This window comes from Spermophilus citellus (assembly GCF_964194105.1).
Source record: "Spermophilus citellus genome assembly, chromosome: 1".
Classification (NCBI taxonomy): Eukaryota; Metazoa; Chordata; class Mammalia; order Rodentia; family Sciuridae; genus Spermophilus; species Spermophilus citellus.
In genome coordinates, this window is record NC_138182.1 from 117,614,161 (window position 1) to 117,639,641 (window position 25,481).

Below are 25,481 nucleotides of genomic sequence, written 5' to 3' on the forward strand. Positions count from 1 at the left end.
TGATATGCTTACATTTATATGCAGGCTAATGCACATCAGCATCAAGTTTTCTCATCTTTGTTCTTCTACTAACCACGGCATAAATCACCAGCAAACATTGTTAGGATAGATAATGCACATCTGTGTGTTGTCCCTACTTAGCAAATGGAGGTGGTCATCTGGAGAAGCAGCCCCTTAATTGATTGTAGCACTCAGTTTTTTAGCATGTGGTACATTTAATCTGGATATAGGATTGCTTATGTAGAGTCCAGTATATCTTGGACTTACCATTTTGCTGAAATGACTCATGGTTTTTTATCTATTGACTCATAGATAACTTTTAATATAAATATTGAAATGAAGGTAACTTAGGTGGAGAAAACAGGCATTACTTGGAGGTTTGGCATGTTGTGTTTGGGGTGAACACTGTCCTCTGGGGTACTGGATGACTGAGAAACTCTCATTTATTTTCTTCCTCTACAGATGATCTTATACATAGGATACTGAAATGTTCTTAAGAATTTCTGAGTGTGGATTTTACATCCTTAGGTTTTCTAACCCTTAGGTGTGGAATATACAATTGATTTGCACTGTTTTTGAACAATTGCTTAACTCAATTTTAATAGAAAATTGTTTCCTAAAATCTTCATATTTTTCTTAAATTTTATGTATGACATACATATTTATACATAGATAGATATGTGGTTGTTTTGGTATTATATAAGATGAAATGCAGGTGAGATTTTACACTAGCCCTAACTGCCTTATAAAACCCCTATTATTGTGTTGCTTTCTTCTTCTCCATAACACTAACCACAAACCTAGCACTGTAATGAGCTACTCTTTATTTTAACCTGGGCCTTCTGCTCAGTGAACACTTTTGCATGTGGCTCAGAGTCATCTTCCACACTGCAGTGGTTGTTGACGTGATCCCCTTCCTCTGCAGCACAGGGACTCTTGCTTTCCTCTCTGAAGCTAGCAGGAGTGTTTGTTCCTCTCAGGGTGAGGCACGATCCTCTCTAAAAGGCCTCCCAGCTGGTTAAATCAGGCCAATATCAGAATACCTCCCTTTACATGGCTTAAATCAACCAAAGTTGGATCTTAGCATCCTGAAAAACAAAACAACAACAACAAAAAAAAAATCTGCGTTCCTGGCATACAATGAACTTGATCCTGCAGGTAAAGCTAGAGGGTGCAGATCATGAGAGGAGCTCAGCATTCTTCCTTCAGGATATTCCACGAGACATTGCAGACCCATATCCACACAGACACAGAGATGACATCGCCAAAAACTGGTCCTAGCACATGTGTCTTACAATAGTGGTGATGTCCTTGCAGTAGACTGCACTGTGTCAGCTAGGAATTCTTTGCACTTCTTTTTAATGGACTAACATATAATTTGGAGGTTGATTATGCTTCTCTAATTTGCACATTGCTCCTCTACTTACTGTAAAACAGCACTCAACACAGTGCATGCATTCATTTATAAACAGGGATGGCTGTGAATTCCTTTCCCTCTCTTTCCCTTTTTCAGGTCTAGCAGACCATTAAAACAAATGCTTCTCCTCTGCTCAAGCACACAGGTTAAAAAAGCAATATCTGAGTTCAGTGAAGTAATTCATAACACTTTTCTACTTTATTAAAACCAAGACAACTTTGGAGGTGGGGCATGGTTGCACTAGTCTATAATCTTGGCAACTCCAGAGACTGAGGCAGGGGACCACAAGCTCCAGGCCAGCCTCAGCAACTGTTTCAAAAAAAATTTAAAAAAGGCTGGGGTGATGATTCAGCGGTTAAGCTCCCTGAGTTCAATCGCCCAAAACAGGAGTGAGAAGAAAGTCTACACTTCACTACTCTTCAACCAAATTGTCTTACTCATATAATTGTTTGAATTTTTTAATAGAAATTTAATTCAATTTTGGGTTAAACCAATGTTTTTATATTTGACTTTAAGGAAGTAAATATAATGATAAATAGGCAAATATAATAATAAACACTATACTACCCAATCAAATAATATTACTAGCTGGGAAAATTTCTAAGCTTATTAAAGATAGAGTATAGTAAAAGATTATTTACTTTAAGAAATATGATGGTTTTCATATAGATAGAATGAATCAAAACTGCAATTAATAGCCTAAGTCTTTGTTAAGGTATTTAAAATGGTAAACTAACAAACTTTACGTCACCTACTAATATTATGGTTAAGAAAAATATTTTGTCTCTATGTAAATGAAGCTTCAGCCTCTTATATTTTTAAAAATAAATGATAAACCTTGAGATGAATGCTATGATCATATATTTCCCAAAAATCATTTATATCATGTGTGAATAATTGTATGATATATATATATATGTGTGTGTGTGTGTGTGTGTGTGTGTGTGTGTGTATATATATATATATATATATATATATATATATATATATAATATAGAGGAGAGGAATTCCCTCACAGAATGTGCAATGTTAAAAGAATTGAGGCATGGACTCATTATAAATTTAAAACAATAGAAAATTTTAGAGCATTTTGACCAATAACGTATACATTTTTAAAAAGGGAACAATACAATCCAAGTCAGAGGAATGATCTGATTCCAATACCATACATACACTGGATGTAGACGTGTAGAATTCAAATATGGTCCTAAGAGGAGTTCAGTGCCAAAAAGTGTGTAGAAGATTGAATTGCAGAGTGCAGGCTGGAGTGAGGCCTGGGCCTGGGGAAGACAGGAACAAGCAAGTGGAAATGCCCAGGTGGGTGGTGAGGAGTGGAGAACGCAGGCGGTGGACGCCCAGGGCAGAGGGCATTGGGGGTGAGCAGGGCCTCAGAATCAAGGAGAGCCGAGAAGCACGTCTTCCTGGCAGGAATCGTGCCTGGCATTGCTCAGCGTGGATGAAGGGGTAGCTAGCGAGGCCCAGGGACCTAGGTGTCATCTCAATGAGAGAGAACAAGGATTTTAGAGCAGCACTAAGTGCGCAGTTCCACGTGCCAGCTGTGGTGTGGCGCCCTCTGTCGGAGCCTCACCGGTCCCCCCTGGGGCGCGGCAGGGATCTCCCATGCCACGTAAATCACCCACTTACAGTGTAAGATTCTACGTGTTTTAGCATCTTCCCGAGTGTGGCCATAATCCACATAGTTTTAAACCTTTATCACCCCACCACCCTTCGTTACTAGCGGTAATCCCCCACCCACACCACCTTCTACAGATGCTGACCCACTTCTCCCTGCAGATCTGAATCCAGCTCTCCCCATAAACTGGGTTATTAGTGTCCCAGGGCTGGTCAGTTCTACTCAGCTGGTCCTCAGGGCCCATCAGTGTTGCAGGTGTCAAAACTTCAACCAACATATTACCCTACAATATTCTACCATATGGATACAATCTTTTGGTTTGTGCATCTTTGCACTGGACTCATTATCTCTTATTTTGAAAACGTGTATAAATTTTTGTGTAAAAATGTGTTTTCATTTACTTTTAATATATCATTAGGAATAGAATTAGGAGGTCCTCTGGTGACTCTATGTCTAACTCTTTGATCATTTACCAGATTATTTTTCAAATCATAATACCTTTCACATTGTCTAATATAAGAATAGTACTTTACATTCCAACCGGCAGTGTACAGAGTTGTAATTGGCCCACTTTCTCACAAACACTTGGTATTATTTCTATTTTGAACAAAATGATTCAGGTGTGCAAGTTGATATCTCATTGTAGTGTTCATTTTATGTCCCTGATAATTAATGATGGGGTGAATGTCATTTATGTACTTATTGGTCAGTTGTAATATCTTTTTCTGGGAAATATCTATCTGGTGATTTGTTAATTTTTAAATTGGGTTATGTATCTGTTTATTATTAAGGCTTAAATGTTATTTATAGTTCTAGATATAGGATTATAACAGAACATATGAGTTACAAATATTTTTTCTATGTTATGTAGTTTTTCATAGTTTTATGATGTTCTAAACACAAAAGTTCCATTTTTTGTTGTTTTTCGTTGTGATGAATTTCAGTGTTATTCCATTACTTTTTTTTTTGCTTACGCTTTTGATATTATGTCAAAGAACCTATTTCCAAATCCAAAGTAATAATTCTTTCTTTCTGTTTATGTTTTCTTCTTAGATCTTTATAGTTTTCATTTTCTGTCTCAGATAATTGACCATTTTGAGTTATTTATGTATGGTATGAGATACAGATGCAAATTTACTATTTTTGATGTGAATAAATAAACAGTAGTCTCAGTGCACAAACAATTTACTGTGTCAGCATATTTATTAAAAAATCACTAATATTGCCAGGTATAGTGGTGCACACCTATAATCTCATCAGCTCAGGAGGCTGAGGCAGGAAGACTGCATGTCCAAGGATAGCCATAGCAATTTAGCAAGATCCTGTCTAAAAAAAAAAAATTTAAAGGGGCTGTGGATGTGACTAAGTGATTAAACACCCCTATTTTCAATCCCCAGTACCAAAAATAGGGGGAAAATCACATAATGAATGTAAGAGTTTAACAATTATATCTAGTTGATCTGTATGACTATTTTTACACCAGAGCAACAGAATCTTTAGTACTGTAAGACTATAGTACGTTTTAAATTGATGTGTGAGCACTATGAATTTGTCAACCTTTTGTGCAGAATTGATTTTGTTATTTGAATATTATATGCTAAACTTGTCAATTTCTGCCAAAATCAGATGGTAATGTGATGTGTTGTTTCTATAATTTAATGAGACATATTTGCCACTTGATGATAATGTCATCCATGCTATAAACTTATATCTTTCTATTTCTTTGATTATTCTTTAATTTATCTAAAAAGATTCTTTTGTTTAGAGTATAAATTTGCACATCTTTTGTTAACATTATCCTGAACAGTTTGTTATTTTTAACATAGTGATAGGTAGAATGTTTTTTTCTATATAGGGGATTGAATCTAGGGCCTCACCCATGCTACAAATTACCATGGAACTATTCTTCCAATTCAGGAATTACTTTTGTAATTGTTTATTCCATTCATTGCCAGAACATAGATATACACTTGAGTTTTATATATTGATTTTTTATTCTGAAAATATACCAAACTCATAATTAGTTGTAGTATATCTAAGTTGTTGAGAAGTTCAGGGTGTTCTCTTTTTATTTCATTCCATTGATGTGGCTTTCTAAATAGTAATACTGTACTGGCAGTGCTGAGGCACCAATTGTAACATGCCCAAACCCAGGCACATATGGATGATTCCAACATTTTAGAAAAATGGGAATGATTTATTTCAAATCAACACACACTAGAGACTGTAAGCATTAAGGTGAAATTTTTTTAAAGGTAAGAGAAATATGTAAAGAAAAAAATCAAAAGAGAAATTTCAGAACACTTAGGTAGGAAAATGAAATGCAGCATGATACCTACTGACTTACTGTCATTTTGATTGGTACTACATTGACTTTGTAGATCAAGATGTAAAATACTGACATCTTAACAACATTGAATTTTCCTATTTATGAATGTGGATTAACTCTTCATTTGCTTAGTTTTTCTTAGATTTTTCAATTCAAAATTTACATCGGTGTTATGATTAGTTTGTTAAATTTATATCATAGAAGGACCACCCCCACACCAGCAGACGCCCGCAGGAGCTCAGGCCCAGCCAAGATCTGCCTCCACCAACCTGTGTGGGAGCCCAGGTCCAGTGTAGACCTTGGTTCCACCCCCACTAACACCACTGCCTGAGAGCCCAAGTCTAAACCACTTCCATCTTGAGACACTGCAGTCATCCCCACAGCCTTCTCCATGCAGTAGCCTCTACCTTAGGACAACAGACAGGACCTAGGAACTAGCTGTATCTTGGAACAGGCATCCCAAAGCCAGTGTATATCCCATCCTTTCATTCCCATCTCTGAAAGACTTTGCATCCATCTTGAGGCACCTCCACTGCCATCTGGAGTTACCACCGCTATTGCCTCCACTACCTATAGTTATAGTGATGTCCACCTTGGGACACCAGCAGGATCTGGAAGCCCAACACCATGGTGAGGTACAGATGATCTGCATAGATACTATAAGATTATAGGGTAGAGACTGTAATACCTCAGATCCACACCTCAAGTAAGGAAATCACATAGTCAACATAAAAAACAAGGGAGGAAATTGCCCCAAACAAATCAGGATACTACAACAACAGGACCCACGAACAGTGTAGTTGATGAAATATCAGAGAAGGGGCTCAGAATGTTCATAATTAAAATAAACTGTGAATTAAAGAATGACCTATATGAAAAAATACAGGCAAACACTGATCATTCCAACAAAGAGATAAGACAGAAATAGCATCCATTGATCACACCAACAAAGAGATAAAGGAGCAAATACAGTTAGCAAAAGATTACTTCAAGAAAGAGACAGAGACTCTGAAAATAAAAACAGAAATCCTTGAAATGAAGAAAACAATAAATCAAATAAAAATACTCAATAGAAAGCACTACCAACAACCTAGATCACTTGGAAGACAGAACATCAGATAATGAAGACAAAGTGTACAATCTGGAAAACAAAATTGACCACACAGTGAAGATGGTAAGAAACCAAGAACAAACCAAGAATTATGGGATAGTATCAAAAGACCAAATCTAGGAGTTATTGGGATAGAGGAAGGTACAATAGTTTCAAACCAAAGGAATGCACAATCTCTTCAATGAGGTAATATCAGAAAGTTTCCCACACATGAAGAATGAACTGGAAAATCAAATACAAGAGGCTTACAGGACACAAAATGTATAAAGTTACAACAGATCTACACCAAGGCACATTATAATTAAAATGCCTAGCATTCAGAATAAGGACAGAATCTTAAAGGCCTCAAGAGAGAGGAATCAGATCAGATATAGGGGGAGACAAATTCGTATCCCACCAGATTTTTCAACCCAGACCCTGAAAGCCAGGAGATCATGGAACAACATATATGAAGCTCTGAAAGAAAATGGATGTCAACCAAGAATCTTATTTCCAACAAAATTAAGCTTTAGATTTGATGATGAAATAGAAACCTTCCATAATAAACAAAAGTTAGAAGAATTTACAACTAGAAAGCCTGTATGGCACCAAGATATTCCATGAAGAGAAAATGAAAAACAACAATGAAAATCATCAAAGGGATGTATTATACTAAAGGAAAAACTAATCAAAAGAGAAACCAAGTCAAGTTAAATACTAAAAATAAACAAAAATGGCTGGGAAAACAAATCATTTCTTAATAATAACCCTGAATGTTAATGGCCTAAACTCTCCAATCAAAAGACATAGATCGGCATTGGATCAAAAAAAGAGACCCAACAATATTCTGCCTCCAAGAGACTCATCTTACAGGAAAAGACAACCACAGGCTGAAGGTAAAAGTTTGGGATAAATCATACCACTCACATGGACTGTGGAAGCAAGCAGGGGTTTCCAGCCTCATATCAAATAAAGTAGACTTCAAGCCAAAGGTAATCAAAAGGGATAAAGAAGGAAATTTCATCTATTTAAGGGAAACATACACCAACAAGCCATAACAATAATAAATGTATATGCCCCAACAATGGAGCATCTACGTTCATCAAACAAACTCTTCTCAAGTTCAAGAGTCAAATAGATCACAACACAATAATTTTGGGTGACTTCAACTCACCTCTTTCATCTCTAGATAGAGCCTCCAAACAAAAGCTGAAGAGAGAAACTATGGAACTCACTAATACAATCAATAACTTAGACTTAACTGATATATATATATATAAAATATTTCATCCTTCAAGGAGAGAGTACACTTTCTTCTCAGCAGCACATGGATCCTTCTGTAAAATAGACTATATATTATGCCACAAAGTAACTCTTAGCAAATGCTAAATATAGAGATACTACTTTGCAGTCTATCAAATCATAATAAAATGAAATTAGAAATCAATGATAAAATAAAAAAATAAAACCTACTCCAACACCTGGAGACTAAATAATATGCTACTGAATGAACAATGGATTGCAAGACATCAAGGAGGAGATTAAAAAATTATTAGAGGTAAATGAGCACACAGAAACAATCTATCAAAATCTCTGGGACACTATGAAGGCAGTATTAAGAGGAAAGTTCATTGCATGGAATTCATTTCTTCAAAAAATAAAAAGTCAACAAATAAATTACCTAATATTACATCTTAAAGCCCTAGAAAAAGAACAAATAAACACCAAAAGCAGTAGAAGACAGGAAATAATTAAAATCAGAGCTGAAATCAATGAAATTGAAACAAAAGAAACAATTGAAAAAATTGACAAAACAAAAATTTCATTCTTTGAAAAAATAAATAAAATTGACAAACCCTTAGCCATGCTAACAAAGGGAAGGAGAGAGAAAACTCAAATTACTAACATCTGTGATGAAAAAGTAAATATCACAACAGACTCTACAGAAATACAGAAGAAAATTAGAAATTGTTTTGAAAACTTGTGCCAATAAAATAGAAAATATCCAAGGAATTGAAAAATTTCTAGAGTAATATAATTTGCCCTAATTGATTCAGGATGATATATACAATTTAAATAGACCAATTTTAAGCAATAAAATAGAGGACACCATTAGAACCCTACCAACCAAGAAAACCCCAGGACCAGATGGATACACAGCTGAGTTCTACAAGACCTTTAAAGAAGAACTAAAAAAAATAGTCTTCAAATTATTTCATGAAAATAGAAAAATAGAAATAGAAGAGCACTTCCAAACTCATTCTATGAGGCCCATATCACCCTGATTCCAAAACCAGGCAAAGACACATCAAAGAAAGAAAACTTCAGACCAATATCTTTAATGAACATAGATGCAAAAATTCTCAATAAAATTCTGGCAAATCTAATACAAAAGTATATAAAAAAGATAGTGCACCAAGATTAAGTGGGGTTCATCCCAGAGATGCAAGCTTGGTTCAACATACAGAAATCAATAAATGTAATCCATCACATCAATAGACTTAAAGATAAGAAACACATGATTGTCTTAATAGATACAGAAAAAGCATTCAACAAAATACAGCACCCCTTCATGTTCAAAGCACTAGAAGAACTAGGGATAACAGGAACATATCTCAACAGTAAAAGCTATCTATGCTAAGACCAAAGGCCAACATCATTCTAAATTGAAGAAAAATGGAAGGCATTCCCTCTAAAAACTGGAAAAAGACAGGGATGCTCTCTTGCACCACTTCTGTTTAACATAATTCTTGAAACACTTGCCAGAGCAATTAGACAGGCAGAAGAAATTAAAGGGATATGGATAGGAAAAGAAGAACTGAGTTTAGCACTATTTGCTGATGATGTGATTTTATACCTAGAAAACCTAAAGAATTCCACCAGAAAACTTCTAGAACTAGTAAATGTTCTTAGCCCTGTTCATTGAAGGGATACATCTAATCAGGAAATAAGGTGCTAGAAGGACTTATGAGCCACATCAGTCTCTAAGGTATGACTTTTTGACATTTCAGTTGGCCAATCTGAAAATCTGTAAATGTCAATCTTAAAACCATTTCCCTCCTGTTGACTAACTCTTATAATAATAGAAATTGATAACATGAATTTGCATAAAATGTCTCCTCTTTTGAACTTTTTGCCTTCACTAAGTCTTTTCTTGGGCTTTTCTTTTAATGGTATCTAAATATAAGTTCTGTATTTTAAGAGTTAACTTTTCCACCTTTTTTCCCTTAATGTATGGACCTTTGGGAGGGTGAATTTGGCCTTAAGGATTGCTTGGGATGATGGAGAAGAGTCAGAGCATGAGGAATTTCTCTGGAATCCTGACGTCATGTCTCAACCCCTATGACTGACAATATCTGAACTTTCTCAGAACTAGCCACTCCACACAAGATCACAGCTATAAAGTCCAATTGTCCAGGAGAAAAATTGGATGGAAAGGAAAAAAAATTATCTCAATATCCAAACACCAAATATTTCATTAAGTAGAGAAGGCTGTAGATACAGGAAGGAAACAGTGTCAGTCTGGTTCAAGAGTACGATGAAGCATGCAAAGACCTTTTTGGTCACTTAGGAAGGCTGTTTCCTGATCCACTACTTTTATTCTTTATACCATAACATGTTCTTGATTATCACACTGTAGGTGTAACACACCTACTATATGTTGCAGGGAAAAGTCATGTCAGATGAAAATTATGGAAGAAGAGGGAAACAGAACTGGATTACAATGACTGTTAAGATTAACATAAGCTAGGGACTTCTTAAAGATTTCACAGGCATTTCCCTCTCCCAGAGGCTCTGCTCTTGCCCCTCACTTGAGTTAGGATTCAGCATATGAATTTTGGGAGGACAAACCAGTCCATGGTACTGTCTGTGACCTATTCTATGTGACTTAACATTGTGGTTGTAAAATACATTCTTCAAGCTTTTCACAACTTTATGTTAAACTTTTCTTGAAGTTAATTTCATTGTTGCAATTTATTCTACTCTAGACTTGTACTGTTCAGCTCAGGGAATTTATGCTGTTTTAATTTTTCAATATGATATATAAAATTTTAGTTATAATTTGTATCATTATAACTATAGTGCTTGCACTTCCATGTGGATTTTGTGTAGTGGAGTCATACCTTTGTTTTGAGACACATTTTAGATCCCAGTGCAAACTTTGCAACCAGCAGAGAAAACCAGGGAAAAGAAGCAAATATCATTAGGACCTCTTTCTTGGCCCCTTCAGACATACCCTGGAGCTCCCACTTCAGCTTGCCTAGGATTTGGAGAGGAAGTGCATCCCTCTGACTGCAGTGGAGCACAGCTCCAATGCTCTGGGAGCTCCTTCCCAGCTAGGAGGCTGGTGGCACTTCTCAGGGACATGCTACAGGAAGAGGCAGGGCACAGAGCCTGTGGGCTCAGAGCCAGGCTGCACGCTGCTCTCACTCCAGGCCACCAAGGGTCCACAGGGACCAGCTATGGTCCCTGTTAAATTTGTCCTCGTCTCCTACCCTCAGTCCACTGTTTCCCAAAGGATGATGCAGAACACAGTGAAAACTATCTCAGGCTCACTGAAAAGAGGGGATGTCGGACAAGGTGAAATCACTGAGCCTCTCCCTCACACCCAGGATGGTTGAAGACTCTCAAGAGAAAGAAAATTTCAATGTTTCTGGTCCTTCTAGGTGGGTCTGAATATTGGCGCTTCAGGGGTGGTATGGAAATTATTGGGGAACAGAGATCCTCCATGGAATGAATATATATATCCAAGTATGTTTTCATGAAGGAAGCTGATATATGCTAAATCTAGATTTACTTTCAAGTGCTTACTTTAAGATTGAAAAGAATTGATTGACACATTATAGTTCATATTTATGGGATGCAATATGATATTCCAATACTTCCAATACATGCACACAATGTGTAATGATCAAATCTGGGCAGTTACATTTGAATTTGATTAAAAATTATTTACATAAAGCAATAAGTCCATTTTAAAAAAGGAAGTTTCTTGGGAATCACAGAATATGAACTCCTCATTTTATAACTAGAACTACAGTCAAAGAGAACCAGAAAATCACCAAGTTAGCAAACATTAATTGTAGTGTTGTTTTTAAAACAACTGTTATACACTTCCCTCCACATTTGCTTTTAATTCTTTTCAAGTGCATTTATTTCTTTGGTTTTATAATACGTATCACATATAAAACACTGGGGGAATCCATAGAAAATTAGGTCCTTTCAGAAGAGGATTTCTCGGTATTTTTTTAAAATGCAAGGGCTTTATTTCCAGAGAGGAAGTAACTCAGAAAGCACAGCCAAGAAGTGCATGGTTGGTGGTCAGCACACATACTGCAGCCTCCTCAGCTCCTGCTGGCTCATGCAGTCAGGTAATCCTGATTGAACACCCGCAGCCCAGCACTGAGAATCGTCAACTCGATGGGGTCCTCAGATAAACAACATCATCCACTGCCTTGATAGAATCTGTTTGGAATTGCAACAGCAATTCCTTCAATTTCACACACAGGCCATCCGTAGGAGAGTTCTGCTGTCTTAGCTAGAACAGGCCTTAATTCCTCTCTAACTCAGAAGATGGAGAAAGCTTGACAAGTTGGACAGAAGTCAATGGCAATAATTAGCAAAGTATCATTTTCTTTAGAAATTAAGTACTTTATTTTCTAAAGGCCTACAGCTAAATATCTAATTTTTATGAAATGCTTTATTTTTACTCAAATTCAATTAAAGTTATTCTATATTTCCTATTAAAAATATTTTGTACATTTTCTTCTTTCTCAAATACTAAATTACCTATTTAGGTTGAAGGATAAATTTCAACCCCATGATCTCAGGACTCTATAGCTATAATTATAGCTATAATTATTTGTGCCTTTTTTTGTAAAAATACTGGAAATACAGTCAGAGAGAGAAACAGAGACAGACAGACAGACAGAGAGAGAGAGAGAGAGACAGATGATTTGTGTATGGCTGCATATAAAAACAGACTGTGGGTTGGTAATGGTGAACATTTCCCCCGTGTTCCTTGCGCTTCTCTAACTTATCATCCATGATCACTATTGCTTCTTCATTACAATGATATACCTACATGAAATTTATAATTTATAAATTTTCTTTCACTTTTTCTCTCTCCTTTTTGCCATAGGCTTTAGTTCTTATACTTTTGTTCAATGTATTTAGTAATAAAATATAAACTACGTTTCCTCTCTATGAAAATGTTACTGAGTATTAAAAACAGGATTATTTCAATATGATTCGATGGGTATGCCCTCTTTGAGCTGCTTTACAAGTTCACTGGCTTATTCCAAAAATTTTACTTAGACATTCAGGAATGATTCAAGATAAATTTTATAAATTTATAAAATTTATTAGTAGATATGTAAAATCTCCAATTTTCATTTTTTCAGTTTTCTCCCTGATCTGTCTTCTCGGCGTTGCTGTGACGCGCATCAGGAGTGGAGCTGGGCAGGTCGTTGAGCCTGCTGTGTCAGGAGAGCCGTGGGTGCAAGCGTTATCGCAGAGCAGAGCTGGACCCTGCAGCGGTGAGCACACACTGTTGGTCCAGAGCAAGGCTCAGTGGGAACCTGTCACACGTCCTCCCTCCATCAGGTCCACAGTATGGTGGCCACGGCCAACCACACAGTGGGGATGGAGTTCTACCTCACACCATTCTCCGAGGCCCACGAACTCCAGCTTGCACACGGCTTCCTGTTCTTGCTGATTTACCAGGTGGCACTGGTGGGGAACCTTCTCATCATCGTCCTGGTCACCGTGGACCAGTGTCTCCACACCCCCATGTACTTCTTCCTGAAGAACTTGTCCCTCCTGGATGCTTGCCTTGTCTCAGTCACTGTCCCCAACTTCATTGTGAGCTCCTTGTGCCACAGGAGCACCATCTCTTTCCCAGGATGTGTCTCACAGGTCTTGTTGGTGACTCAGTTTGCTGGGACTGAGCTGTCTGTCCTGACGACCATGTCCTATGACCGCTATGTGGCCATCTGCCACCCCCTGCACTATAACGTCATCATGAACAGGGGGCTCTGTGTGTGGATGGTGGCTGTCTCCTGGTTCCTCGGGGGCATCTTTGGGGTCTTATACTCTGCAGGAACTTTCTCTTTATCTTTCTGTGGCTCCAGAAAACTCCCACAATTTTTCTGTGATGTCCCCTCTCTGCTGAAGATTTCTTGCTCAAAGTCACATGTCACCATTAATGTTACTGTGGTCATGGGGGTCACATTTGGACTTTCCTGTGTTGTGTCCATTGGATTTTCATATGTGTACATTTTCAAAACTGTCACAAGAATGCCATCCTCACAAGGATGGTCAAGAGCCTTCTCCACCTGCATACCCCATCTCATAGTGGTGACCACATTCATAGTGACGGGTGTCACTGCCTATTTGAAGCCAGTGCCGGAATCCCCGCATCCTGTGGACTTTCTGGTGTCTGTTCTCTATTCTGTGATGCCTCCGTCTTTGAACCCTGTGATATACAGCCTGAGGAACAAGGATGTCAAAGCCTCTCTGTGGAAGATTCTAGGGAAACTGTGTCATAAGTATTAGGGGGGAAAACAATAGGACTATTCTCTAGAAAGGATCAATTAAACATCTTTATAAATTGTTGTTTTGGTATATGGTTTATTTTGATGTAAGGTAAATAACTTAATATTTTGGTTTGTATACATGTCTATTTTATTTAGAATGAGGTTTATAGGTTCATGACCATGATCACCAATGATTATCTCAGAACCATCAATCGTTTCTTCCTTAGAGCGTATCCATGTGATCAGGGCATCCATGATACTGGGCAGGTTTCTGAATGACCAGCTCCTCAGAAACTGTTAACACAATTCTCTGCTTGCATTTGTGACTAGGTTAAAGGGTTTGGGGTGGCTGTTGGTCCCAGTCTAATCACCTCAACCCTCAGAAACTGCAGACTAAGATTTTCCTCAGAGAAGGACTGACTGTGGGAGAGTGGTCTGACCTCGCTGTCACTGAGGCAGGACTGTCCTGTGCTGAAGCCTGAAGGGAACTTCTGGGGATAGAAGAGTCTGTGCTGCAGACTCCCAAAGAAACGCAGCCCTGCCCACTCCCAAGACTCCAGCCAGATTGATCTGGGCCTGTAGAATAATGAAGATTTATTCTAAGACAAGCAACTGGTGAGGGTTACAACTACAGAAATGTAAAACAACTACAAACCAAAACTTTCCCCCCATAAATGCCTTTGAATCGGAATTTCTGGCATGAGCATAGATATAAACGCTAAGTCTTAGTAAAAGGTGATGAAGATTGGGAACAAACACATTATAATCTTCAAAATTTTCACAAAATGACACAAAATTTATCATTTATGTCCATTTTCATGTTGTATTTCATATTTCAAATATTAACATAAAATATGAACATTTTTATTTTGTTATTTTAGCTTTATTATTTCATAAATTATTAATTTAAAATATTATAAAAACACCAAACTTGCTTGCATTTCTTCAACTTACCAATCCTTGAATTCCTGTTTTTGTTGTTACTGATGTTTTTCCATTTGTCAAGATTAGTATTTTTGGCTGCTGGTTATTTTGCATCTATTTCCCCAATGTATTTTATCATTGCTTATAATCTTCTTTTATATATTTAGGAATATAAATTAAAATAAATTTGTATTATGAGGAAGGATTAAAAATTAACTGATTTTTTTTAATTTAAAAAATAAAATTGTAAAGAGAGGGAAAGGCAATTTCACAACACCTATGTCTCCCACCGCTACCAGGTCGGACAGCCCTTGAAATTCTTCAAGCAGAGGGAAGGAGATGAAGTTAGCATTCAACTTGGCCATAGATTGCCTTGTTTTTGATTTCTAGTCAAGGCAATTAGACAATAAAGATAAAAACATTCACATTATAAAGGAGAACAACAAGCAGTCTCTGTTTACAGGTTTCCACATCTTGTCGAGAATCACCCCTTACCTGTGATTTTGCTTTCTGCCAGTTTAGTTACTTGAAGTCAATGAGAGTAAGAATACATCAAATGGAAAATTGTGGAAATAAACAGTGCACAGAATTAAAATAAATTTTCTAACAGTGCTTGTAGTCATAATTTTTTATTTCTAATATTATTGCATATTAACCTCTCACTGTTCCTAATTTGTATATTAAACTTTATCCTAGGCATTTATGTCTAGGAAAGCCCATAACAGACCAGGTGGATTGCTCTACATGACTTCTGGCATTCACTGAGGGGCTGGTAACAGATCCCTAGCTTACCTGGTAGGACTAGTTATGTGGAAAAACTCAAAATTCCAAATATATTTTGAAGACAATTATATTCTTATGCTTAAATTTTATTTATATTATGAAAAGGGACTTCAAACATCCAAAAAATTCTTGAAACAATTCAGAACTCTTATTTTAAAAGGCACAACAAAGGTACAGGATTCAAAACACTGCATTCTTTCCCTCCATTTCCATCCCCAGTGCCTCGCTTCCCTCCTCCCTCCCACTATCTCCTTCTACACTACTAATGAACCTCCACTTATTTACATATATTTAAATTTCTGATTGATAGATCTACATAAATATGGAATCCACTGGGGTGTATTGATACATGCACATAGGGAATATTGTCAAGTGCGTTCTGCATTTCACCCTCCTCCCTCCCCTTCAAACTCTCTCCACTGATCTTCCCTATACCATCGTGTTATCTATCTATCCCTTCCTTTTTCCCCCTTATCTTTCCCTTGTTTCAGCATATGAGAAAAATCTTTCAACCCTTGATTTTCTGAGTCTGGCTTATTTCATTTAGCATGATGTCTCCAGTTCCATCCATTGACTGGCAAATGCTACAACATCATTCTTCTTTATGGCTGAGTAAAACTCCATTGTGCATGTATACCACATTTTCTTAATCCATTTATCTATTGATCAGCATATGGGCTGGTTGCATATTGGTGTGGTTTAGATATAAGGTGTCAACAAAAGCTCATGTGTGAGACAAATCGAGAAAGTTCAGAGGAGAAGTGACTGGCTTATGAGAGCCTCAACCTAATCAGGGCATTAATCCACTTGAATGGATTAATTGGGTGGTAACTATAATCAGGTAGGGTGTGGCTGGAGGAGGTGGGTCACTAGGAACATGCCTTTGGGGCATGTATTTTGTCCCTGGCAAGCAGAGTTCTCTCTGCTTCCTGGTGCCATGTCCTGAGCTGCCTTCCTCCTCCACACCCTCCCACCATGATGTTCCCCCTGACTTCCAGCCCAGAGCTATTAATTCAATCTTCCATGGACTGAGACCTCTGAACCTGTCAGCCACATATGAGATGTCTCCAAAAAGCTCATGTGTGAAGTAATGCGAAAGGGGTTAGAGGTGAAATGATTGTGTTATGAGAGCCTGAACCTAATCAGTGAACTAGTCCCTTGTTGGGATTAATTTGGTGGTAGCTGTGGGCAGATGGGGTGTGGTGGGTCATTGGGGCATGCCTTTGGGGCACACATGTTGTCTATAGTGAGGGGAATCCCTCTCTGCTTCTTGGCGCCATGTCCCCAGCTGCTTTCCTCTGCCTCTCACTTCTGCCACAAGGTTCTACCCCACCCAGGCCCCAAGGAATGGCTGGCCATCTGTGGACTGAGACCTTTAACAGCATGAGCCTCCAAATAAACATCATCTCTTTAAAACTGTTTTTGTCTGCCAGATGAGATGGAGCATACCTGTAATCTCAGTGGCTTAGGAGGCTGAGGCAAGAGTATCAAAAGTTTTAAGTCAGCCTCAGCAACTTAGTGAGAACATGTCTCAAAATTTAAAAAAAAAAAAAATTTAAAAGGCTGGGGTGTGGCTTACTGCTTTAGCCCTCCTGGTTCAATCCCCCATACCAGAAAAAAAAATTGTTCTTGTCAGGTATCTTGGTCACATCAGTGAAAACAACTGACTAAAACACCTCCTTTATTTGTTCTTGTTAGGTTTTTTGGTTACAGTGCCCAAAAGCTGACTGAAACAGAAATCTTGGGTGTTGTGAGTTGCACTGCTGTGAAAACCAATGAGGCTGTATCATTAGGGTGTGCTGGTGGGAAAAAGAACTCGGAGTAGGGTAGCTGGTTCATACAGTGGTTCCATGCCCACTTTTGAGTAATCTGCGTACTTTCCAGAGTGATCATAATAATTTGTACTGAAACCAAAAATGTATGATAAACTTTCCCCCCACATCCTCACCATCATTTATTATTTATTATGTGCATTCTTTGACCAGAATGAGATAAAATTTCTGTGTAATTTTGGTTTTCTTCATTGCTAGGAATATTGAATTTTTAAAATATATTTATTAGCCATTGTGCCTTTTTCTTTTTAAGAGAGAGAGAGAGAGAGAGAGAGAGAGAGAGAGAGAGAGAGAGAGATGTGTGTTCAGTTCTTTTGCCCATTAATTGATTGGGCTATTTGGTTTGGGGTGTTAAGTTATTTGCATTCTTTATATATTCTAGATATGAATCCCCTATCTGAGCAGCAAGTAGCTAGCAAACATTTTTTTTCCAGTTCTGTGGGTTCTCTTTTAGTGCTCTTTACCATTTTCTTTGCTGTGCAGAAGGCTTTTGATTTGATGTTGTCCTGCTTACTGATTCTTGGGTGTATTTTTTGCACTTTTAAGGTCTTGTTAAGGAATACTGTGCCTGCATCAATATGATGGAGAATTGACCCTGTGGTTTTTTTGTAACAGTTGCAAAGTTTCCTGGTCTAATTCCTAGTTCTTTGATCCACTTTGTTTTGACTTGTGGGAAGAGTAAGAGATAGGAAAGTACTTTCATTCTTCTGTATATGAAAGGTTGGGTGAGAGAGAACATTCTTATCTTTTTGCTAATTTTAGAGGAAATGTCTTCAGTTTTTGTCTGTTCAACAGGACATTGGCTTTGGTTTTGTCATGTTTAGCTTTTATGATGTTGAGCTAAGCTCCTTCTATCCCTGGTTTCTCGAGGGCTTTTAACATGAATGGGCATGGATTGAATCAGAGGCCTTCTATGCATCTGTTGAGAGGATCACATGATTCTTGTCCTTAATTCCACCATGTAGGGGATGACCTTTTTTAATTGGCGTATGTATGTCAACCTTGCACCTCTGGGATAAGGCCCCGCTTGGTCATGGTCCAGTTATGCTAGGACAGGGAGATAATTTGCTGAGAGACCTGGAGATGGCATGTGAGAGATAGGTTTATTGGGAAATGCTTCTGGGAAAGGTCCAGTGTGATGGGCCGAACAAGTAGCTCTTCTTCCCTCCCAGTGTCTACAGCACTTCACTCCTGGCCTCATGACACTCTGTCCACTGGAGACAAGCAGGAGGAGCCCTTATCCTCTCTACAGTGGGACACTCCAAACCAGTTACCACAGGGAACCAGTCCCAAGTCCTAGCACTCATGAGGGTAAGTCTGTGTCCCTCAAGATGATACTTATCCAGTATCCAAGATGACACTTATTCTGTACAAGTCCCATCCCATTTTTCCCTTGACTTGGATAAGTTCTTGAGAATGGAAAGACATTTCAGAGACATAGTGTTTTGCTGTCTTCATTTTCTTCATGGATGACATAGTGTCAGGGACTAGAAATCAAGGCCCTGTGCAAGCTAGTCAAGTACTCTGCTAATGAAGTACACAGCCAGCTTCTTAAACTGGCCACTTTATCTCACAACTTTTTGTCATCTGAATCTGAGGTTATTGTGAACACTGTAATTAATATGTATTAGCGTAGCATTCAATCTCAAAGAATTTGTATGTATGATTATAATTGAACACCTTCTAATTTCCAGATAATTTATGAAAAATAGCACCAATATCAAAGCATTTGCATGTGGTACAAGTTTTAGCTTTTGGTCCCTGAATCATTGATTAATTAACATCCCTCATTAGAATCATGCATTTGCTGCTCTAAACTCACAAGAGAAAACAGAACTCGCCAATCCAGAAAAAAATATGGCTTATGATAACTTAAAAAATAATAACCATGGATTGGTACTGTGAGATGATAAGTCCCTGGGGACATTCCAGATGCACGGTCCCTCCTGCACATGTCCACCACAGGGGTTAGGTAAGTGTGTCTTGGGTGCTCTTTCACTAAGCACTGGGACTCCTGAGGGCGTTCAGTGTTCACACTCACTCACGCAAGGTGTCATCCCAGTGCATCCTGCACACACGTGGAGCCAGACTGCATCTCCAGCAGCCATGGAGATGAGTAAACAGTCCCCACATCATCTCCCTTTGGAACATTTCCAACTTCCAGCCTGTGGGACAGGGACATCAGAGAAAACCAGTTCCACCCTCCCTCTGTTTGTGCTTATCTACCACTGCTTTTGCAAACTATAGACAGCGGGGACAGTGCTGGGCTGGAGACAGCAGGGACATTTCTGGGCTGGAGACAGTGGGGACAGTGCTGGGCTGGAGACAGCAGGGGACAGTACTATGCTGGAGGCCTCTACCATTTGGAAGGTGGTATGACCTTGGACCACTTAACTTAGTGATCTGTAGTGATTTCACCAGCCTCTACATCGAAACTTGAATGGAAATGACAATTTCCATTTCACACAGTGCAGATACTTTAGCAAATTTGAATGTTCTTTTTTTCTGATTATTGATTATAATTTCAGTTAGAAAACAACTGGCCCAGGAGAAAACTTGGGTTTCAATGCCCCAATTAGAAGTGTTTCTTGGATGATTAAATGTCAACTTAAAGATAATTAAAACACATTTTGTAAGTATAGGTCACTGAGAAATAAGATATTAATTTTGAGTGTATTTTCTGAAATACATTCTCAAATAATTTGTTTCAAAGGCTTTATCTTTATTGTGAAATATTGGCTCAAAGATATATCAAATTTTGTAAATAATCATACTATGTAAATAATCATTACAGAAGAGTTTTGCCACTGAGCTACATCCCCAGCCCCCTTTTTTGTTTGTTTGTTTTTTTATAATTTTTAGACAGGGTCTTACTAAGTGGCTTAGGGTCTAAGTTGCTGAGGCTGGCCTTGAACTCGTGATCCTCTGCTTCAGCCTCCTGAGCCACTGGAATTATAGGTGTGTACCCCCCTCACCAGTTTTGCCTTTTTTTTGTTTGTTTGTTTTTAGGCAGTCTCTCAGCAATTTGCTGATTTTGACTTCAAACTTGTGATCTCCCTGCCTCAACATCCCAAGTAGTGGGTATTACAGATGTGCACCACCAGAACCTTCCTAGGAATTTTAGAATTTTAGACTAAATTTTATTATCTAAATTATTTAAAGGACTGTCTTTTTTTCCAGCTGGTTGAATTAATTTAATTATTTAATGGATAGAAGGATAATCAATAGAAAGGAAATTATAAAATACTGGCAGAAAATTGTCTCAACTATGGTCTTAGAAAATTATATCAGAAGTTATGAAGGAAAACGCTGACATGTATGGATAAATAATCACTAGAAATGAATATTGATATGCTGGTACACTTATATCAACATTTACGTAACTGTATATCTGCCTGTTTATGGATTTCCATCTAAAGTTGGTCAATTTTTAAATCAACTAGAAAGTTATGTAAATTTTGTCCTTGAACTATAGAAAGAACTCAGAATATCTTAAGAAAATATTCATCTGGAAATTGGAAACAGGATTAGCAACTATTATAGAGAGAATGAAAATATAAATTTAAATAAAATCTTAATATGTTTTGCCTTTTTAAAGTTGTGCACCAGGATTTAAATCAAAGTTTGGTAGGCCTCTCTTTCTCTCTCTCTTTCTCTCTCTCTCTTTCTCTCTCTCTCTCTCTCTCTCTCTCTCTCTCTCTCTCTCTCTCTCTCTCTCTCTCTCTCTCTCTCTCTCTCTCTCTCTCTCTCTCCCCCTCTCTCTCTTTCATCTACCTAGAAATATTATTTCAGGAATGTATGAAATAACCTTATAGACATAAACTTGAAAAAATTGAAAGGATATAAGAGTGTTAAGAAATATAGAATATAGAAATACAGAAGCCCAAAATAAACTCTGAGAGTAAATTTAACTAATTTTAAAAATGACCTAAAGTCTCAGAGAAAATTAAACAAGCAAGAAACTTTAAAAGAGCAGGTAGATATACATCTGTTGTGTTGTAAAATTTATTTTAAAGACAAGTATCCAAAATATATTAAAATATTAATTGCAGAAGAATTTGCAAAGCAAAATGGAAATAGTCCTGGCAGGCAGCTATCAGTCTGTCTCTCCCTCTTTAGACATTTTAATACAGATACTTCTTTAGAAGACACAGGTTGCTTTCTGCTGTGTTCCTGTAAACAATTTGTGTCTACAGATGGAGAACAGTTTCACAGACTTAAAAAGAGAAATTGAGAGAACAAGCAGTTGGGACAATGGGACAAATGAATGATTCCTTTATTGGAGAAAATTTACTGTTAAATCCACATTGTTCATATGCATGCACAGATTCACACAGAAACCCATTCATTGACATCTGCTCCGTGTTGGACAGGAATGCTTGGTATGCCTGCCCTTTTAATCACACATGTCCATTTTCACTGCAGAACGATTGTTTGAGAATGAGTAATAACTCTGTGGTCACAGAATTTCTTCTCCTGGGTTTTTCTGACTCACGGAGTCCTCAGCTCCTACCAGCTGTGATTTTTACTGCGATATACCTGGCTGCCCTGGTGGGGAATGGCCTCGTCATGACCATCACCTCCCTGGACCCAGGCCTCCACTCACCCATGTACTTCTTCCTGAGGAATCTGTCCCTCTTTGACATCTGCCTCATTTCTGCTGTGGTGCCCAAAGCTGTGGCCAACTGGGTCACCCACTGCCACTCCATCTCGTTCCTTGGCTGTCTGGCTCAGGTATTCCTGGTGCTTTTCTCAGCAGACACAGGCCTGTGCCTCCTCACAGCGATGTCCGTGGACCGCTATGCTGCCATCTGCCATCCCCTGCACTATGACGCCATCATGAGCAGGGACACCTGTGTGCAGATGGCCACTCTGTCCTGGCTCAGCAGTGGCTTTGTATCTGCTATCCACACTGTGAGCACCTTTTCTTTATCTTACTGTGGATTCCATGAGATCCAACAGTTCTTCTGTGACATTCCCCAGTTGTTAGCTGTCTCTTCTTCAAAGCGTGTGACTGCAGAAATTGTGCTCATTATCATTAATGTCTTCCTGGACACTGGCTGCTTTGCCGGCATCGTCGTCTCCTACGTCTTCATCTTCTCCACCGTCAGGGGGATCCCGTCCACAGCAGGGCAGGCCAAAGCCTACTCCACCTGCCTCCCCCACCTGGCAGTTGTAGTCCTTTTCCTTTCAACCGGTTTTTGTGCTTACCTGAAGCCCCTCCTGGGGTCCTCCTCCTCCACTGACCTGGTGCTCTCTGCAGTCTATGTTGTGCTTTCCCCGACCCTCAACCCCCTCATCTACAGCCTGAGGAACAAGGCCATGAAGGCAGGATTGGAGAAGCTGGTCACCGGGAAGCTCCTGACAAAGCAGCACATCCTCCTGTTCCTCCAAGAATAGTGTGATTCCTCCCTTCCCGTTCGTGGATGTACAGGGTCAGTCTAGGCTGGTCTGTGTTTGTCTCCAGCTTTATCTGGAACCAATGTGCTGATCTTAGTTGCAACTGGAATAAAATATGCGACCAGGTTATTAGCAAGGCTGCGCTTGGCTGTACCTATCACAGTTTTGGAGCATTGCCAGAGAAAGTGTGATCATTAGTGATTTGCCGCAGGTTTCTCTGGGTTATCTTAATTGGTTTCTTAAATCAAGGCACACATCTTGGTTTTGGATATTTGCCAAGGGAGTTATTAAAAAGTCATTCTTGAGTGAGACTATAGATCTAGATGCTGTGGTTTGTGCTCCAAAGAGGAAAAACAACCATTGTGACCTAAAAATCTCCTGGCGAACGGCCCTGATTGCACTGGACCTGCCTAATCTCACTTCACCCTGTTGGGTCTGTTGGGCTCTACCCTGGCCTGTTAGCCATTCTTTCCTGAGCACACATTTCTAGAGCCTTACATGTTACTTATATTGTCCTCATTTACAAAATTAGCTCCACAGTCAATAAAATATTCACTCCTATCTCAACAGCACATTCATAAATAGCACTGAAAAGCAAAGGAGGGACACTTTTCCAGGAGATGCATTTTCCACAGATGGGCAGTTCTCCTACCTAGGCACGAGCACTGTGTCTCTTATCCCCAGATGATCATGTCCTTTCAACATTTGTGGGTTGCATAAAACATGTGATGTTGAGAATTTATTAATAACTTCTGACTTATCTGTGAAAATAATTGCTGTGTTCTTAAGTTTTCACTTTACTATGTACTTTTTACCTATACTTTGAAATGTTCTTAATTTTCTATTCTCATTGACCAACATATCAACTAACATATGAAACTGTTAAATATGTGATTTATTAGTACTTTCTATCACTTCCTTTTGATTTAAATACAAGGTGTTCCCCCAAAAGCTCACGGGTGAGACAATACAAGAATTTTCAAAAGTGCAATGATCAGACTGTGAAAAGTGTAACTGAATCAGGGGATGGATCTGCTGATGTGGATTAACTGGGAGGTAATTGTGGCAGCTGAGGTGTGTGGCTGGAGGAGGTGGTCAGTGGGGGGGGTGGCTGTGGGGTCTGTATTTTTTCCGTGCTCAGTAGAGTTCTCCTGGATTCCTGTGGGCCGTGCCCTGAGCTGCTCTCTTTCACTTCACCCTTCCTCCAGGATGCTCTGAATCACCTCAGGCTCAGGGCTGTGGATCAGCTCACCATGGACTGAACCTCTGAAAATATGAGCCAAAATAGACTTTCTCTCCTCTAAAGTGCTCTTGCTGACTATCTTTATTACATTGACCAAGATCTAACTAAAACAGTATAATATCTGATCCTAATAACTGCAGGTGCAAAACTGGCTATGAATCAAGTTCAGTGATTTCCCATAGCACTCAGCCAACCATACCAAGAGCTGGAGACACACTCACACACTCACACACACACACACAGAGAGAGAGAGAGAGAGAGAGAGAGGGAATTTTAAAAAGGAGGACAAACTTATGCTTTTCTTATGATTTTTCTGGTTCATGACCTTACCTGAAAATAAATGTACAGTGAAAAATATTTGGGGGAAAATATATATTAGTTAGAATTTACTAGAGGAAAAGGAAAAAGTTAAGTATGCTTTGTGTTTCCTCTTTGTTATTTTCTAAAACATTTGTTCAAAATAATTAAAACTAGAACTCTCCTGCGGTTCAGCAATCCCACTGCTGGGCAATCCACAGGTCAAGGGGACATTTGACAATGGAGCACATCTAGGCTGTAGCCCTTCGCCCTGGAAATGAAGTAGTGAAAACAGCTGACCAGAGAAGTGGCCAGAGTAAACACTCCAAACCCAACATTGGACAGCTCGAGACTTGCAACATGGGATTTGGTTACTGGAGCAAAAAAATGAGGAAAGAATTCCTTGAACCCAAGCCCTGACAATTGTGGAGCCATGGGGAGGGGTAACAAAGAGAAGAGGGGGAGAGAAAGCCCATGAGCTTCCTCCTCAGAAACAGGCAGGAGGACAGCAGGCTGAGTTAGCCGGTCAGCAGCCCCAGAGACAGTGGAGAAGCTCGCACTGGCCAGCCGGGGTGGGCTGAGGGCTGTGCGGCAGGGTGGCCTCTGCAAAGCCTAGAGTTGGCCCGCTTCCCTAGAAAAAGACGAATAAACATGGGCTCTCACCACGTACAGACAGCCTCAGGTAAACCCAGAGGGAGCGCCTCGGGAGTGGCTGCCTCTGACACCCATCAGAGAGGCTCCTGTGGAGGATCACTGCTGGCTGAAGACTCCCCAAACCCTCCCTGCAGACAGAGGAGTGAGGGGGACTTTGCCCAAGAGCAAATCACTCCCAGGGTGTGAGCCCCAACCCAGCACTCCCCCACCACCAAAGGAGCTGGTTGACATCATACCCCTGTCACGGTGGGTGGAAGCCTTGGTGTCACAGATGCCCACAGAGGAACTGTGCCCACAGGCCTCACGGGTTCAGTCACCAAGAGCTTTGATAGGGCTTTACC

At 39.1% G+C, this 25,481-nt stretch overlaps 1 protein-coding gene and 1 pseudogene across 2 annotated transcripts in view; both read left to right on the forward strand.

Moving 5' to 3' along the window:
- The window catches only part of LOC308647923 (olfactory receptor 2T3-like), a 668,743-nt pseudogene that overhangs the window by 625,120 nt on the left and 18,142 nt on the right, over positions 1-25,481 (forward strand). The window lies entirely within an intron of this gene.
- On the forward strand, positions 13,085-22,946 carry LOC308652345 (olfactory receptor 14A16-like; the record flags this gene model as incomplete). The annotated part of the gene is made up of 2 exons (XM_081300090.1): positions 13,085-13,615; positions 22,509-22,946. The coding sequence occupies 2 exons, from the start codon at positions 13,085-13,087 to the stop codon at positions 22,944-22,946; spliced, it is 969 nt and encodes a 322-aa protein (XP_081156216.1).